A 20,120-nucleotide genomic window follows, 5' to 3' on the forward strand; every position below is an offset into this window, starting at 1 on the left:
CTGTTCAGTAACGGCTCTACAAGTGCCATCCAAATGGTGGAAGCAAAAGAAACAAGCAAAACATCTGCTAAATACTGAATGACTAAAAGATTAAAAAGTCCAAAAGAATTTCCAGAACATTGTGAAGCAAAAGTTGCCTGCTGAGTAGCCTGACAAAGTTGAAGTACACTGGTCAATACTGAAAACCATCCCTCCTTGTTTTTGGCTTGCCAAGAATCAACTGGATTCATCTAAAGAAAACATCAAGGCTGGTTTCATGAAAATGATGATGAAATTCAAAGCATGTTAGATAAAAAAAGGAAAGGCCTACAATGCCTGGCAAATTGATCCAGCATCAGTCTACAAAAAAAAAGCTTATCTCCATGCCAAACCTGATGTTCAAAGGAAAACCAGAGCTCTCAAAAATCAATGGTGGACTATAAAATCAATTAAAATGGAAAATTTAGCAGCAACCAACAACTCCAGAGCCTTCTTCACTGCCACAAAAGTGATCTGTGGCCCCCTCAAAAAGGCCTAAACCCCATTCGATATAGAAATGGTACACAACTTTTTAAAGACTCAGTATCAATTGGCTCTTGGTGGAATGAGCACTTTGAAGAACTTCTCAACAGAGATTCAGAGGTGCACGAGGATGTTTTTACAAAAATATCATAAAAACCCATTCAAGACCATATGGGTGATGTCCCTTCCACTCAAGAGGTTGAGGAAGCTATCCACCAACTGGGGAATGACAAAGCCCATGGACTGGATGGAATCTTGACTGCATATTTAAAAATGGCAGTACCGAATTAATCAAAAACTTTCACATCCTTATTACCAAGATGTGAAACACTGAGACAATACCTGCTGATCTGTGTGACACCACTATTATTACTATATTCAAAAAAATGCAATAAGACCCATTGTGGAAACTACCAAGGAATATCATTACTCTCAATAGCTGGAAAGATTCTTGCTAGGATTATCTCCAACCGACTTATTCCTGTGGCTGAAAAAACCCTACCTGAAACTCAGAGTGGCTTTAGACCTAATCGAGGCATGTTGGATATGATTTTCAGTGCAAGGCAAATCCAAGAAAAATCCAAACAACAGGACCAACCCCTGTACATGGTATTCATAGACCCTGTTGAAGCTTTTGACTCTGTTAATTGAGAAGCACTCTGGAAAATTCTGATGTAATGGATGTCCTGAAAAATACATCAAAATACTTTGGCTTCTACATGATGACATGAATGCTGCTGTCCTTGCCGCAATGGACCCCGAGAAATGTTTATGATCACCACAGGAGTCAAGCAGGGATGTATTATTGCACCCAGCCTATTCTCAATATTTGTGGGAACCATTCTTCGCCTTGTTAAGAAAAACCTACTGGTGGGTGTTGAAATAGCTTATAGGGCTGATGGTAAGCTATTCCACCTTAGCAGACTCTGAGCTAAAAGCAAAATAACCACAACAGCTGTCATCGAGCTTCAGTACACTGATGATAACATTATCCTGGCAGATACAGAGGAAGATCTACAAACTATCATAAATGCATCATAAATGCATTGGTCTTGAGCTTAACACAGACAAAATGAAAGTCCTCTATCAGCCAGCCCCAAATGCCACTGCAGCAGCTCCAGTTATCACAGTTGATGGAACACTTCTAGAGATTGTAGAGTATTTTTCATACCTGGGAGGCCATCTTTCTGCAAATTCTAACATAGATGCAGAAATTCAACACTAACTAAACTTTACAAATGCTGTATATGGTTGTCTTTTGAGAGGAGTGTTTGATAACCACGATTTGAGTGCTAAATCTAAGCTTACAGTCTACAATGCGATTATCATGCCTGCATTGATGTGAAACTTGGACCACCTTCAGAAATCACTTAAAGTCCTTAGAAAAATACCACCAATGATGTCTAAGGAGAATATTGAAAGTAAAGTGGCATAATCAGCGAACAAACAACAGCATTTTGGAAGAAACCAACTCCACCAGCATTGAAGCAAAAATTGTCATACATAAGCATTGCTGGGCTGGTCATATCATCTGCATGCCAAACTCCCAGTTCCCTGAGCAAATCTTGTTCTCCCAATTGAAGAATGGCCAACGCAAGGGAGGGCAAAGGAAATGATATAAAGACGTCCTCAAGTCAAATACGACAAAATGGTGAATAAACACAAACGACTGGGAAACTGCTACACTAGATAGATCCAAATGGTGACAAATTGTTCAACAAGGAACACTTAATTTTGAAAATCAGAGACAACTGCAGGAGAACAGGAAGAGAGATCACAGAAGAGAACAAGAGCTCTTGAGAGGGACAAACCTATTACACCACTCAGTCAACAAGAACTGGGTACGCCATTATTGCAGGAGAATCTGTAGCTCCAGAATAGGATGATTTAGCCACCAAAGAATCTACCAAAAGACATTTAATACTAATCAGTGAGTAAATCCCTACGATACGACATTCAATAATAATTTTGCTATCAATAATCATTCTTCAATATTATTCAGAGATTTAACATGGATTATAAAGTGTGTTACATTACAAAGCGATGACTTAAGGAAATATATATATATATATATATATATATATATATATATATATATATATATATATATATATATATATATAGTTATAATAGAGGGAAATATAATAGAGGGAAACATTCCACGTAGGAAAAATATATCATAAAACAAAGATGATGTGACTTACCAAATGAAAGCGCTGGCAGGTCGATAGACACACAAACATACACACAACCAACGGTTGCTTCGTCAGGAAAGAGGGAAGGAGAGGGAAAGACGAAAGGATGTGGGTTTTAAGGGAGAGGGTAAGGAGTCATTCCAATACCGGGAGCGGAAAGACTTACCTTAGGGGGAAAAAAGGACAGGTATACACTCGCACACACACACATATCCATCTGCATATACACAGACACAAGCAGATATTTGTAAAGGCAAAGAGTTTGGGCAGAGATGTCAGTCGAGGCGGAAGTACAGAGGCAAAGATGATGTTGAAGGACAGGTGAGGTATGAGCGGCGGCAAATTGAAATTAGAAATTAGCGGAGATTGAGGCCTGGCAGATAGCGAGAAGAGAGGATATGCTGAAGGGCAAGTTCCCATCTCCGGAGTTCTGACAGGTTGGTGTTAGTGGGAAGTATCCAAATAACCCGGACGGTGTAACACTGTGCCAAGATGTGCTGGCCGTGCACCAAGGCATGTTTAGCTACAGGGTGATCCTCATTACCAACAAACACTGTCTGCCTGTGTCCATTCATGCGAATGGACAGTTTGTTGCTGGTCATTCCCACATAGAAGGCTTCACAGTGTAGGCAGGTCAGTTGGTAAATCACGTGGGTGCTTTCACACATGGCTCTGCCTTTGATCGTGTACACCTTCCGGGTTACTTTTGCTTTGTTTCCATTCCCGTTTTTCTCACATCACCGATCATTTTTAGCCGCTTCCCACAGGTTTTAACGTCATTATTTCTTCATCAGACAATTGTTAGCCTCATTTCCATAATCTGCCACCACCATACCACTCCTTTTAATACATCCTCACGTAGCTTTTTCGAAATTTTCCCGAATTTCTCCACCCTTTAACGTGTTTTGGCGGCAACGTAACCACCTAATCTTTATGCACATCGTTATCTACCTACACAAGTCCACCACAGGATCAACATAGCCCAGCTCTAACCAACCCTTTTTCGCCTTTGTCACACCAGATCTCCATTTGCTTTCTACTTCACCTTTATCTCTCCGCATATATGTTTATATTTATTTTCATTTTCATTTCAGTCTCATGTTACACTTTCCACCTTCTAGTACCATGTCACCCTCACAACACCTCCACAACGACCCCATTAAGTTTTATTTACATTCCTTCCGCAAACATGCCTTTGCCCTAGCCAGATTACACTCCCATATTTTATTTTCTCAGGCTTGTCTGACATTTGGCATCACCCCCAAAGGCCTCACACTTAAAGTTCCCATCTCTGGCTGCAACCCTTCTTTCCATAAGTCCCTATACCAGTTCCAAACTGAACAATCCATTGCCCTCACCCACCTAATCCTTCACCTACACATCCACTCAGCCAATCAACACACCCGTCAACTCCTATCCTTAATAAAAGTCCTCAATCTTTCCTCTCCCACATCCACACCGGCTGTTCAGAGCATCCTCCTACAGGCCAACCGCAAATTAGAACAGAATGCCACCCTCCACCTTAAAAAACTATCCAATCTCCTGGTTTCCCACCTCCGGAAAGGCAACTCACTCACCCTTCACAACCTTTCCAGCAAACCTCAACCTCCTCTCATTGCACACAAACCCAGTCTCTCCCATCTACTCAATCTCCCACTTCCAGCTCCACTCCCTCCAAAACCTCAAAATTCCAATCAACACAATCTGGAACCACAACACCCCAATTCAGTAGTTAACCTTTCCTCCAAACCTCTCTCCCAATCCGAAACCTCTGTCCTATCCAAAGGCCTCACCTTCAGCCCCACTCCCAGATTTAACCAAACAGCCCTCGTCAAAGATTTACTGTCCTACACCCGTACTCTCTGCTGGAAATATCACTTTGCCACGAAGAAAAATGATCCTAATCATAATCCTAATGATCCAACTCCCCAAGACACTATCCAAATTGAACCCTGCCTGGAACAGTTCCGGCCTCCGTCACAGCGGGACCCACCTCCTCTTCCTCAAAATCACCCTCTCCTAACCTTCCAGGAATTTCTGACTTCCAGCCTTGCCTCTCAATCCTTCTTAAAAAACATTAATCCTACTCCCAACATCACCATTGCTGAAGCCCAGGCTATCCGTGATCTGAAGGCTGACCAATCCATCGTCATTCTTCCGGCGGACAAGGGTTCCACGACTGTGGTACTTGATCGTCGGGAGTATGTGGCTGAGGGACTGCGTCAGCTTTCAGACAACACTACTTACAAAGTTTGCCAAGGTAATCCCATTCCTGATGTCCAGGCGGAGCTTCAAGGAATCCTCAGAACCTTAGGCCCCCTACAAAACCTTTCACCTGACTCCATCAACCTCCTGACCCCACCAACACCCCGCACCCCTACCTTCTACCTTCTTCCTAAAATTCACAAACCCAATCATCCCGGCCGTCCCACTGTAGCTGGTTACCAAGCCCCCACAGAACGCATCTCTGCCTACGTAGATCAACACCTTCAACCCAGCACATGCAGTCTCCCATCCTTCATCAAAGACACCAACCACTTTCTCGAACGCCTGGAATCCCTACCCAGTCTGTTACCCCCGTAAACCATCCTTGTAACCATTGATGCCACTTCCTTACACACTAATATTCCGCATGTCCAGGGCCTCGCTGCGATGGAGCACTTCCTTTCACGCCGATCACCTGCCACCCTACCTAAAACCTCTTTCCTCATTACCTTAGCCAGCTTCATCCTGACCCACAACTTCTTCACTTTCGAAGGCCAGACATACCAACAATTAAAGGGAACAGCCATGGGTGCCAGGATGGCCCCCTCGTACGCCAACCTATTCATGGGTTGCTTAGAGGAAGCCTTCTTGGTTACCCATGCCTGCCAACCCAAGTTTGGTACAGATTTATTGATGACATTTTCATTATCTGGACTCACAGTGAAGAAGAACTCCAGAATTTCCGCTCCAACCTCAACTCCTTTGGTTCCATCAGATTCACCTGGTCCTACTCTAAATCCCATGCCACTTTCCTTGACGTTGACCTCCATCTGTCCAATGGCGAGCTTCACACGTCCGTCCACATCAAACCCACCAACAAGCAACAGTACCTCCATTATGACAGCTGCCACCCATTCCACATCAAACGGTCCCTTCCCTACAGCCTAGGTCTTCGTGGCAAATGAATCTGCTCCAGTCCGGAATCCTTGAACCATTACACCAACAACCTGAAAACAGTTTTCGCATTTCGTAACTACCCTCTCGACCTGGTACAGAAGCAAATAACCAGAGCCACTTCCTCATCTCCTCAAGCCCGGAACCTTCCACAGAAGAACCCCAAAAGTGCCCCACTTGTGACAGGATACTTTCCGGGACTGGATCAGATTCTGAATGTGGCTCTCCAGCAGGGATACGACTTCCTCAAATCCTGCCCTGAAATGAGATCCATCCTTCATGAAATCCTCCCCACTCCACCTAGAGTGTCTTTCCACCGTCCACCTAACCTTCGTAACCTGTTAGTTCATCCCTATGAAATCCCCAAACCACCTTCCCTACCCTCTGGCTCCTACCCTTGTAACCTGTCCCATGCACCCTCCCACCACCACCTACTCCAGTCCTGTAACCCGGAAGGTGTACACGATCAAAGGCAGAGCCACGTGTGAAAGCACCCACGTGATTTACCAACTGACCTGCCTACACTGTGACACATTCTATGTGGGAATGACCAGCAACAAACTGTCCATTCGCATGAATGGACACAGGCAGACAGTGTTTGTTAGTAATGAGGATCACCCTGTGGCTAAACATGCCTTGGTGCACGGCCAGCGCATCTTGGCACAGTGTTACACCGTCCAGGTTATCTGGATACTTCCCACTAACACCAACCTATCCGAACTCCAGAGATGGGAACTTGCTCTTCAATATATCCTCTCTCCCCGTTACCCACCAGGCCTCAATCTCCGCTAATTTCAAGTTGCCGCCACTCATACCTCACCTGTCATTCAACAACATCTTTGCCTCTGCACTTCCGCCCCAACTGACATCTCTGCCCAAACTCTTTGTCCTTGAATATGTCTGTATATGTGTGGATGGATATGTGTGTGTGTGTGTGTGTGCGCATGAGTGTATACTCGTCCTTTTTTCCCCCTAAGGTAAGTCTTTCCGCTCCCGGGATTGGAATGACTCCTTACCCTCTCCCTTAAAACCCGCATCCTTTCGTCTTGCCCTCTCCTTCCCTCTTTCCTGACGAAGCAACCATTGGTTGCGAAAGCTAGAATTTTGTGTGTATGTATGTGTCTGTTTGTGTTTCTATCGACCTGCCAGCGCTTTCGTATGGTAAGTCACATCATTTTTGTTTTTAAATATATTTTTCCCGCGTGGAATGTTTCCCTATTATATATATATATATATATATATATATATATATATATATATATATATATATATATATATATATGCTTATCACTGCACTGTTGTTCCAATGCAATGTCTCTCTCTCTCTCTCTCTGTGTGAGTGTGTGTGTGTGTGTGTGTGTGTGACAGAGAGAAACCAAGAGTGAAGAACAGAACTAGCAACATTATAAACGATAAGCTGCTGTCAGCAACATGCGCCCTTCCTTGCTGCAGTAAGTTGGAATGCTAGTGAAAAAAAAGCTTCCCTCTTCATTCCTTTTGTTCTTAGAAGTAAAGGTAATGAATGAGATGTGTAGATTTAAGTGAAAACATTTAATAACTTTTAATATCAGGAGTATCATCCAATCCCTTATTTTAAATGGGAAATTATACATTCCGGCAATAAAAACTTTACAAAGTACTTTTTTTAAATGTCTGGATTTTGGGCATTTCAAACTACTTTAGCCAAATTCCTCGGAAAATTCCCATTTATAAATGTCTTGCCCACTGGGCATTTGTCCAGCCCACATCACTAGTCCCATATGTGTTCCATCAAATTCACATCAGGTGTATTTGGTTGAAAAGACAACATGAGTTCACTATCACACTCCGCAGGCCACTGTAGCATGATTCTGGTCTTCAAGGGCAGTTATCCTACTGAAAGATGCCGTTGCCATCAAGCAAGTTATCAAGTATGAAGGGATGCAGGTGGTCTCCAAACTGTTCACTTAGTCCACAGCTTTCACTATGTGTTTGATCACTGTCACAGGTCCTATGGAAGCCCAGGTCAGTGTACCCCATAGGATAATGCTGTCCCAACTGGTGTTTGTCTGTGGCACAACACACGTTTCGAGCAGCATTTACCTCCATGGTGGCATATCTGGATTTGCTGTCAACCTGGTGTCACAAAATACGGCATTGCCTGGCCAGACAACACGTTTCCATGGATCTGTGCTTAACCTTAATGATCCTGTGCCCAGTGCAATTGTAACTCACAATATTGTTGGATCAACACAGGAAGGCATAGTTGTCATCAGTTGCAGTGCTCCATGTTTCACCAAGTATGCTAAACAATGTGCTCTAAAACACTTGTTCCTACACCAGAATGTACTCTGTCATCAGATCTGCCACAAATTTCCATTTATCCTGCTTTACGGAGTGGGTAAGTCACCAAGCTACACAATCTATGATGAGGTGTGGATTACCAGCCGCTTGTCTCCTGATCATGGTTTCACCATCCTTCAACTACTTTCCATAGACGCAGTAATATGTAAACAGCATACCAGCTTCTGAGATGATGGTACCCAGATATCAGGCCATAACAATCTTCCTTTTGTCAAGGTCTGTTATGTTAGTGGATTTTCCTATTTGTGACCCTTATTGTCACCAGAACGACACCCTATTCATCTTGCTTTGCATGTGTATTTTCCTTTGCTGTGTCTGTGGTTAGAGCACCACCAGGTAGCATTCAGTCTCGCTATAGGTTGTAGTAGCAATATTTTGTCATGTCGGTATATGTTATATTACCGGTTCAAAGATGTGGGCATTGAATATTACTTAAAAATTCGGATTTATTTTTTTCTGGCACATACAACCAGTTAATTATGTAGTCTAGGGCCTGTTTGAAAAACAACAATTTTCATCGTGGTGCAGATCCCATATTAAACTGTGGTCAAGTGCATTTACAGAAATGTTCTGTGGGGGAGGGGGAGTGGGGGAGTTGAGAGACTCTAAAAGGGGGGGAGGGGGGAGAGCAGGCTCTGAAAATTGTATATCCCAGAGTTACCCACCAACTGTATAAATGAAAGCTCTGTGCATCAGATTATAGGGAGGTGGATGTTCGGAGGGAGCAAATGCATCCTTTGCCACCCCCACCCCCACCCCCCCCCCTCCCTCACTCCTCTCCCCCTAGCTAACGTCTATGACTGACAATGAGTCTCGCAACAACTGGCTGGATAATAGGTTGTTTTAGAATTGGAACAGACCAAACGATGTACCACCATCAATAAGACCATGTCTAGTACAATTTTATGGTTCTCAAACTATGGTACTTCGTGTGATTTTGTTAATGCATCGACAAATGTCTGTAATTTTCATTTTATGGAACATCATTCTATAATACAACATATAATTCACATTCCTTACGATATTTACTGACTATCTATGATCACATTCTATTTCGCTAGTAACCATTTTCGTCAGTCGTACCCATTAAGCGATTTTGTATCACTTCTCTCAAAAAAAAATTAAAGTTGTCTCTATCCTTAAAAAAAAAAAAAAGAACCATTCCAACCAAACTGAGGTCGACAGAACCTTTTTATTAGCTCTTGATTCAAAGATAGGGCTATACCCCTATGTATGGAACTTCTCCCTGTGGTCTTTTACCTACTTAATTATTTACTTGAGCGTTTTTTCTTTTTTTAATATATCCTTTATTTTTAGCTCGTTGATTTCACAAGAAATTTTAAGCAACATTTTGGAAGGCTTCCCAAACTGCTTTCCCTCTCCCTTGACTGACCGTTTCAAATGTTCCATCTCGAATTTGTGCCCAATGAGATTCCCCTAGGCAGTCTCTCACGACATTCCAATAATAATCTGAAAACACAGATGTCCCCTAATACCTTCTTTCATTGTTGAAATGTTTTGATGGAAGCACTCTCCGTGCTCGTCACTCACAGCGACACCATTACTTGGAAAGAAGTCGAGACGTAAGTCCAAAGAGTGGATCCTGAGCATGGGCGGTGGCAAGGGAGGGGGGGGGGGGGGCGGCCATGGGGTCTATAGTCCCCCCCTCCCAACAGACTATCATATTACACTGGATAAAATGACTTCAGATATCAGCAAATATATTACTTCAACAGATACAATCATTTATTTTTATAATTATGTAACAATATAGGTTGCAATGTATTTCAAACACATTTAACAAAGGAATAAGAGCGGCAAATAGCTTACTATCTAAACCAATAAATATCATTTAACTTAAAATGGGCGTCTTATTTTTGATTAATATACATTGGATGTATATTAATGTACGAGTACCACTTACAATAATCAAGAAAGCTAAATAAGCCGGGTATGCCTATCAACATTTAATCTCCTGACCCCAGACAAAAACTTCTAAATCGCTGGACATCTTGGTCAAATCGTATTATTTTCCCGGGCACACACATTCTGTAGACACATTTTTACCCTGAACTCCGAAACAGTTACCAAAAACTACTTTACGCAACACCAGATTTTACCAATTAGTCGGTGGAGGACCCCACCCCTCCTTTTGTTAAACGATATTCCATTCCCCCAAACCCCATGCCCCCCCTCCCCTCACCCTCCCCCAACCCAATGCCATCAGCTATCCCCTTGACCGACTTCTACAATCGCCCCTGATCCCGAGCGACATATTGCAACCTAGCTCTTGGTATGTCCTCAGGGGTTCATTGAAAGCTAGAATGTAATTTTTAGCTCGTTGATTTCACAAGAAATTTTAAACAACATTTTGGAAGGCTTCCCAAACTGCTTTCCCTCTCCCTTGACTGACCGTTTCAAATGTTCCATCTCGAATTTGTGTCCAATGAGATTCCCTTTTTTAACTTAGCAACCTGAACTGCGGGAATGTTTTCTTTAAATACTTGAAAGCTTCTCTTTCGTGATTCCTTGATTTTTGACAGAGCCAGAACATGAATTGAACCGTTAAGCTTTTCTTGAGAAATTTTATGTAGCCTTCAGCGCGAGATCGATTCCGGCGTAGAATCTGGATCTTCCTGTAAAGACTCAGGCTGTTGTTTGCATTCAACCACCACCTTTTCCTCAGATTCTAGAACAAAATCTTCTAGAAAGATAGGAACAGGCAGACCTTCTCCATGTGTTACAGGTCGTATAGCTGATGAAGTTGGATATGTGGTGATCCACTTTTACTTTCCCGATATTCCATGTTTAAGAGGGGGCATAATACAAAAATAAAAATCACTGATGTGATTTGAAGATTCTCGCCATGTCATGAGAACTGAGAATACTACCGAATTTACTGTTTTGTTTAACAAACAACGGAGATTTAATGCACGTGAATTACAACAAAAATCTTGCCAAACTTTTATCCTCATTTATTTTACAGTCTAAGTAATCGTAATATGCTGTTTCTATTAACGAAATCGATTCACGTTTCTGAGAAGCGGAAGTGATTTCACTGCACAGACAGCAAAATTTATTCACATTGTTAACTCTTTTACAGCTAACAATTTATAGTAATCTGAAATGTAAACAAAATAAATTAGCTTAGAAAATTTGGATTATGCTTATGTCTTTTGCGCTTCATTTCCTATTTACCTGTGAAAATTTGCCTTCGAAAACAGAAAATTACTGAGAAAGATGAGGATATAGGTTTTCTAAGCACAACAAAGGACATTTATGTAGACACAATGGCTTCTCTAGGAACGAAATACGACATACACAGTTTTGACAGCCATTATTTGCAACAATTAAAGTGTTACCAACGTTGCAAAATTTCCATCTATCGTAATATTAATTCCTGTTTTTCCGAGGGCATGAGAACTAAGCAAACATTTGAAACATCATCTTTGTTTATTTCGCACCGAAATGTGTAGGAATTAACCACTTTTAACTGGGGTAGATTTTGAGTGTAGACTAGTGAAAATCGAGACTCTGTGATCAGTGTCCATCTCGTTGTTACACAGCGTTTATGATAATGAATATTCTTTATCGTGAATGTGTTAATACATACCGTGTACTAAACGGCTCTTAACAACTGAGAAAAGTATTTGGGAAAAGTCAAAATTCTGTGGCAGTTCCACAGATTTTTTCGCGGTTTCTCTGTCATCACTTATCAGCAGCCCAGTTGACAAAATGGCTGTGTGTACGTAGTTAAAAAGAATGGGGTAGTGGTCAATCAGCTCGTCATAAGCCACGCATTTCTATAGTCTGCGCTATGCGAGGCTTGTGGTGATGTAAAGAGCAACACCATTGGACAGTGGACGACTGAAAACGAATGATTTGGAGTGACGAATCACCCCGTGGAAATACGACGAAGGGCATTGGTTTATGTGAATACTTGGAGAACATTACCTGTCGTCATGTGTAGTGTCGACAGTGAAGTATAGTGGAGGTGGTGTTATGGTATGCGAGAGCTCTTTGTAGTTAGGGTGTGACCCCTTATTGCGCTTCAGGAAACGCAATATTTGGAAGAATATGAACACGTTTAGAGCACTGTGTACTGCACAGGAACAGTTCAGAGACGATGATAGTTTGTATTGGAATGATAATCGACACATTCTTGAAGCATCTGCGAGGTAATGATTTTTGGACAATAACATTCTTGAAGTGGACTGACTCCAAACACCAGCGTCCATCTTCTCTATCTTCTTTAGGTTTCGGCTCTTGAGGAAGAATGGGCTGTCATTTCTTCACAGACATTCAGATACATCGGAAGTGTCGTGAACAGAATTTAAGCTGCGATAAAGATGAAGAGTGGGGACAACCCCTATTAATGTCCACTAATAGATCTCCAGAATATTTGATAAAAAATGAAATGTCGTGTGGCTAGGGCCTTCCGTCGGGTAGACCGTTCGCCTGGTGCAGGTCTTTCGATTTGATCAGATAGTGTATTTGCTCACCCTTTCAATAGACTAAACAGAAAGCGTGATAGATACAAGCTGACCGAAAATGATCTTCGTCGTGCTACTTTAATGTACTTATAGAAACGGTGACATACAATGCTCTTCATACAATGTGTTGAAGTCACTTCTTACACAACAAAATGGACTCTTCTCTGGACTGTTAACGTAGTTGTCGTCAGTGGCTTCACTGTTAACCTAACACGTGCGTCGTATTGGGGTGAAATTCTATCGCGCGGAAGTGCAGCGCAGATACACAACCGCCGGCCGCCTCCTCGTGTCTCGCATACGGTCAGCAACATTATCCGTAACGCCCGTCCGCCCTCATCTTATCGGAATACGAAGATAAACAGCAATAGTGCGCCGTAGTAAATTTTCACTAGGTTAGTTCACACGTCTGAAGTTATAACTGTTGAGTTAAAAATTTTAAGATATTTCCAAAAGTGTAGTCAGGACCTAAGCTGTAGGGGGCGTGCAATTCACAGTAGTTTCACGGTGCATGGCGAAATAGAATTGGGGTTTCACAACAAACAGCTCGTTTATTTCTTCAGACTGATATCAAATTGATACCTCTGCCTGAGTGGCGGAGCAGGACTCGAGGATTCTAGTTCGATTTGTGAAGAATTATTTGCTCTGTAAACGGTTATGGATATTTCTGAGATAGGCCCTAGTACAGTGTAAAGTGCGTATAACACTGGAAAGTACAGATGGTGTGTGCCATTTTGTTTTGAATGATCTAGCGGCATGCTTCGATACTGCGGTGAGGGCCGGGCGGAGTGGCCGAGCGGTTCTAGGCACTACAGTCTGGAACCGCGCGACCGCTACGGTTGCAGGTTCGAATCCTGCCTCGGGCATGGATGTGTTTGATGTCCTTAGGTTAGTTAGGTTTAAGTAGTTCTAAGATCTAGGGGGGACTGATGACCTCAGAAGTTAAGTCCCATAGTGCTCAGAGCCATTTGAACCATTTGCGATGAGGAAATTTCAGTGTGAGCCGGGTCTACAGACATGTACTCGCATATAAACTAAATTAAAATTAAGTAAGTTTATCTTTTCGATGCGATAACTAAAACTTTATGGCTACGCCTCTTGAACTTTGTTCTGTATGTTATCGATTTTAATTGTTTGTGTATTCCTATTTGTGATTCGTAAGTTGGATAGTAGCCTTGCATTTTCCTAAACGAACGCGAAAATCGCCTAAAAACGACACTCAGGCTGGCTGATGTACCAAACCAATGGTCGATCGGTGTCCAGCTGTTTCTTGCCCCGCAAGCTCTGGCGCTTTCCGTTCAGCTATACAAGCAAGTCAAGTTTGATACTGATAGTGATATTCATAAACACGATTCTTGAAGGAAAAGTTATTTGCACTATCCTCCACTATATAGAATTCGTAAAGAAGATGGTGAAATACGCACCAATAGAACTCTTTGCTATACGGTGAGAAACTAAATATCTAACTACTTTTGCATAGCGATTAAAGTTGGTTTTCTTTGCAAGCACCTTCCGCAGTATGCAGTAATAACTAAGTAGCCAATTAGAAACATGAAAATGATAGCATGAAGCATATGATTGCAACTGTGTTCCGTTGACATGTTCCACATATAAACGGTTATCGTGAATACAGTGGGTGAAACATACAACTGATATCGAAACAGTGTCGCTACAGAAGCATCAGACACGATTTATGAAATGTATTGCCGCTTACTCCGAAAACTGATTTGACAGACACGACATACCGTATGAAGCGTGTACGTAGCTTTCATGCATAGGCCTATGACGTTGTGGCCGTAGATTTGGTTCCTGTTTTCAGAAAGGCGACGAGAAACGATCGCCAAAAGAGGGGCATTGCAAAGGACGATATGTGTTCCACATCATCTATTTTTCTTTATTCTTCACTCTGTTGTGTTTACGCTTTTTGCTTGTCTACGCAAAATGTTGCACTTCTTTTTTCATTCTTGGTTTTTCAGGGAAAGAATACTGGAATACCGGCTAAAAGACACACAGAATTCTGGAAATCTGTCGAAGCTGACGTTAACGGAATTTGTGAATTCAGTGTCGGCCAGAACTCCAGCTCCGGGTGGTGGTTCAGTATCGGCCCTGCTGGCAGCTCTGGTAAGCCCACAACACCCTCAGTCTTGGCTCTTTCTCTCGACGTGTGATCTAATTCTACTTACTCCAACTCTCTTTTCATAAATCAGAGATCGACTACGCCTAGTCGATGTATTCCTAATCGACTGCTTCAGAGGAAAACTCTTGTATAAAGTGTAAAGTAAAATTTTATGTAATAAAAGTTGGTTCTGATGTAACACTTTAGTCACTTTGAGCTGCTACACAAAACTGCTTGATATTACCCGTCCCTTCCATATCGATTACTTTCCTTCTACTTACTTAATCAACTTTCTTCATGCGGTCCAACTTTTCGTATTTAGCTTCTCTTTTAAAAATTACACCCAGCTTTACTAACATGTATTTCAAGTCGGAAGCACCTCTTATTTGCAATTACTTTATAGGTTTTGTGGGGGTACCTCTCATGAACTAAACCTGCAATGTTTGATGTGAGAGTTTGTTGTATCCTACTGATATTCTATTATATTTTAATTAATAATAGCGGTATATTTATTCCACACTGACTGTTTGCAAAGTCTTACCAATTGGACAGCTAGTAATTGTTCCGAAGATTATGCTGCGTGTCCGTTCCTCCTTAATTAACGCTGGTGTGCGAGGAGGGGAACTATTCAATACCTCTCTCCACTATTCAATACCTCTCTCGCAACAACGTATGTCGTACATGTTATTGTACGCCACAACGAAAAATCTATAACAAAATACTTAAACAGAAAACGGATTAGCAACAGTAGGTTCCAAATTACTAAATTATCAATAAGTGAAGATTTTTAGATTACTTTATTTATTAATAAGTATTTATCGTCGGGCAGTGGCTTCAGTGACCAAGGTCGAAGTCAACAGTCCAACCAGAAATATGGCAAATGTGCAATTACGAGAGCAGACAAAACATATTGCTCGTTCTTTCATTAACAAAATCTAGTGATAAAACAAGCAGTGGGAAACAGATTCGCACCAGTGATTTAATATTTTCGTTGCCAAGGATTGTATTCACTATTTCAGAGGCGAAGTAATAAAGCAAAAACTACACAAACTTACGTCGAGATTGTAACGGATACACTTGGAAGAAGCAATTGATACGTGTATGTTGTTTATAATATCGCATAATGTGAATACTGCTTACTCCCCGATTTCTGTACAAATTTTGTGCAGCGATGGTATCATTACAAATAAGTTTTGTAAAATGTTTGTATTTTTTATTTGGCGATGCATCTTGCAATAGCCTACGAATTATCATATGCACCTAAGGATATTGAACACTTAATATTGGATGACAAGTTTTACATCCTTTTAAATTTAAAAGTGCTTCATTTTTTTTTCTTTTTTTTTACCGATTCCACATCCACAAGGGCAATTTCATTTAGGATCTCTGGCAGGTGCATTAGCATATCTGTTCTTATTCTGTAAATATTTAGTCATAGGTTCCACATTCCACAAGATCCCCTCACTAAGAAACAACTGGAATGAAAAGTACATCTAATCTAATCTACATGTGCTGCTCATCTTAATTTTGATCCTTTTTTTAGAAAAACCTTTTCGTGCAATAAAGGCTGTTCAATAGAAGCAAGAGATCAAATATTCTGATTCTGATAACAAGTTTTACGTAAAAAACGAGGTTTTGGTTGCTATTAATTTATTGAAACATCACTAAAGGTATATAGATAATTTACTTAATATTCTGACAAGACGAAATCCAGTTTCAGTTGCACAATTATCTTAGGAAATGGAATCGTTTGATACACATAACAACAACATTCCGTTTCACTTTTTTACTACATGGTATTTTTCTAGCGATTGTTGTTATTCTGATATTTCTAGCTCTCTCTCTCTTTCCCCTCCCCTCCCCTCACCCTGCACACCCACGCACCCTTCTTCCTCAATTCAGGCTGATTCAATCGTTATATTGTAAACATGATTTGCATGCAAACAGAAGCAGTAATTTGTAAGAGACTCCGAAGGTCATTTACATAGATGCTCTGAATTATTCCTACAATAGGCCATCAGTTAAGTTAAAATTAGGTGAAACTTATTTGATTCACAAAATGTCTTTAATCTTGACTTGGAGGTTGTTTGACGCTATGGGAGTGATGTCACAACGCACCAGAAGAAAGGAGGCAGTGTCAACTGGAGGTAGCCTGTGACTGTGATTTTCCGATTTTATTAGTTAATATGTTGGCAACGCTGACTAAGCCAGGAGCAGAATGTTCTAGTTTTTGAACAGAACAATACTGAACGAACACTATTCAACGTTTCTGTTTGTTATTTATAAAGCCAAGATCGTTGGAATGATACAACAGATCTTCGGACCTGTAACTCGGGACAACCAACGACCACAAGATAAGTATATCAACGGGAGCTGTGGATTTTAATATCTGCTAATTGAGACTCGGTGTTTATAAATAAAATAAACGATACATTTAGAGCTCCATGTGCGTACTTTCAACTGGTGAAACATAAATATGTTAAACTTCAGTACAATACCCCCATTAAGGCGAGAATGAATGAATGGAGACTATAAAAAATTATATCTTCTGGTAAACCTTCCGGGATGTAAGGTAGTGGTCCATGAAACTCTTCAGCTCCTAACGTTTCGTCCAGAGCTGCGCTGGACATCTTCAGAGGGGTGAAGAGTTTCATGGACCACGACCTTACATCCCGGAAGGTTTACCAGAAGATATGTCATCCGGTCGTGAAAGCTTTCATACTATGATAAAAAATTATCTTAACTCAACTTTATAGGAATTCGAAGACGTTATCATTTGTGGGAGCAGAATGCCACGCACGATGATGTTACAATAGATGAATGTGTGTTTCATAATACTAGAACTGGCAGTGACAGTGGGAAATGAATTACTTTCTTTGTCACATTATCTCTGTGTGAGATTATATGTGGTAAGTACTCCAAGCTATTGTCCGGAGCAAACTGATGTCTATGTTCCTCTCTTTTCAAACGTGACAGTTGGCATTGCGCCTCTTTATTTATGAGCACACAATTACATGGTACAAACATGTAAATATCATCAATTTTAAATGTCCTAGTGATATTTCTTCGCCATTCTATTTACATTTATAGTGCTTACGTTCGAAGTACACACACACACACACACACACACACACACAAACACAGCAACAGCTCATCCACCTCCACGCCGCAGGAGGGGCCAGAATGCGCTGTACGTCCGTCTGTATCACACCTCTAAGCCTTTTCTCTTCTCTTCACAGCTCCTCAGGAAACAATTTCATGTAACCAAAGTTTCATATTCATTACCTTCTCTCGTAATACACCTCGCTATTTTTTGTCGTTTCGTGCGTCCTGTGTTTTGTCATATAGTGCTCCTGCCAGTTCTACCACTGCTATTAGCGTGCTTTCGACATTAATCGTCAAGTACCAAATATAACCCTATTTAAGCTTTGTTTGTATGTACATAAATACTCTACAAGCCTTTGTACTTGGTGGAGGGTACTTCTTACGACTACTGTCATTGCCTATCAGGTACATTTGAGAGAGGACTGTGGAGAGAGTGGTCGCGTATCTCCAAGCACATGCCAGTCATCCTTAAGCTGTCGCTGTAGTTCTCACATAAGATACAGAACGATAACTGAAGAAAGGTTTTACAGTCTGTCTTAAGTACTGGTCCTCAAACGTTGCCCGACACATGACTATAAATGTAGGTGGTTCTGCGCTGTTATGAGCAGAACCTAGACTACCGCTCGTGTTGTTTACTTACTATTTGCTCTCACTCTCCTGTGCTCAGTTTTTCAAGAACCCGCAAATCCTCTTGTAACCTTGAGACATTGCTGAATTTCGTGCGGCAATATCATAGATATCAATCTCACTGTGGAGTGGTTACACTTGATGTGAGACTTTTTTGCCTATGGGTAACGTGTCCATCATTACAGAATTTAAATAAAATCTTGAAATGATACTGCATAGAGCACTCATCACTGCTGAGACTGCGCTCAGTGTATGGCATTTTTCAAGTAGTCTGAGGATTCTGCCCTTCAAAACCAGGATCAAATTGCCTCTTTAAGGCATTAAATTGCGAACATCACCCAGAGACTGTACTCCACTAACAACGAAAATGCAAACACAACTGAAACACAATTCATTTAATGCACTAAATTTCATGATCTTTGAATAACATGCCTTTATGAAGCAGATAATACCCTTCATTAAACAGGCAGCGCAATTCCTGACTTCAGAAAAACCTGGACGATCATTTGAGCTGATAGCTCACTTTTTCACCATCCTCTTTCCTCTCCTACCGATATGTTTATTTTGGACACTATCGCTGTTATTATCAGTCGTATCCATTTGTATCCATCCATCCATGAACTATGGACCTTGCCGTTGGTGACGAGGGTTATGTGCCTCAGCGATACAGATAGCCGTATCGTAGGTGCAACCACAACGGAACGGTATCTGTTGACCGGCCAGACAAACGTGTGTTTCCTGCAGAGAGGCAGCAGCCTTTTCTTTAGTTGCAGGGTCAACAGTCTGGTTGACTGACTGATCTGGCCATTTAACTTCAACCAATACGACCCTGCCGTGCTAGTACTGCAAACGGATGGCCGCGCGGATTAGCCGAGCGGTCTTAGGCGCTGCGGTCATGACTGTGCGGCTGATCCCGGCGGAGGTTCGAGTCCTCCCTCGGGCATGGGTGTGTGTGTTTGTCCTTAGGATAGTTTAGGTTAAGTAGTGTGTAAGCCTAGGGACTGATGCCCTTAGCAGTTAAGTCCCATAAGATTTCACACACATATGAAAGGGATGAAAGGAACGGGAAACTACTCCCGTAACTTTTCCCGAGGATATGCAGCTCTACGGTATGGTTAAATGACGATGACATCCTCTTGCGTTAAATATTCCGGAGGTAAAATAGTCCCCCATTCGGATCTTCGGGCAGGGACTACTCAGGAGGATTTTGTTACCAGAAGAAACGAAACTGACGTTATGTGGATCGGAGCTTGGAATGTTAGATCCCTTAATCGGGCAGGTAGGTTAGCAAATTTACAAAAAGGAAATGGATAGGTTAACGTTAGGTATAGTGGGATATAGCGAAGTTCGTCGGCAGGATGAACAGGACTTCTGGTCAGGTGAATACAGGGTTGTAAATACAAAACCAAATAGCGGTAATGCAGGAGTAGGTTTCACAATGAATGAGAAAAGTTAGTATGAACAGCGTAGTGCACGCATTATTGTAGCCAAGATAGGCACGAATCCCACATCCACCACAGTAGTACAAATTAATATGACAACTAGCTCCGCAGACGATGAAGAGATTGAAGAAATGTATGATGA

At 41.6% G+C, this 20,120-nt stretch overlaps 1 protein-coding gene across 1 annotated transcript in view; it reads left to right on the forward strand.

The window, feature by feature from the left end:
• The window catches only part of LOC124613427 (formimidoyltransferase-cyclodeaminase-like), a 116,127-nt gene that overhangs the window by 83,834 nt on the left and 12,173 nt on the right, over window positions 1-20,120 (forward strand). Inside the window, exon 7 of the mRNA XM_047142133.1 lies at window positions 14,665-14,809. Coding sequence (XP_046998089.1) covers window positions 14,665-14,809 — 145 coding nt within the window. The remainder of the gene's footprint in view (window positions 1-14,664; window positions 14,810-20,120) is intronic.

This window comes from Schistocerca americana, chromosome 1, assembly GCF_021461395.2.
Source record: "Schistocerca americana isolate TAMUIC-IGC-003095 chromosome 1, iqSchAmer2.1, whole genome shotgun sequence".
Classification (NCBI taxonomy): Eukaryota; Metazoa; Arthropoda; class Insecta; order Orthoptera; family Acrididae; genus Schistocerca; species Schistocerca americana.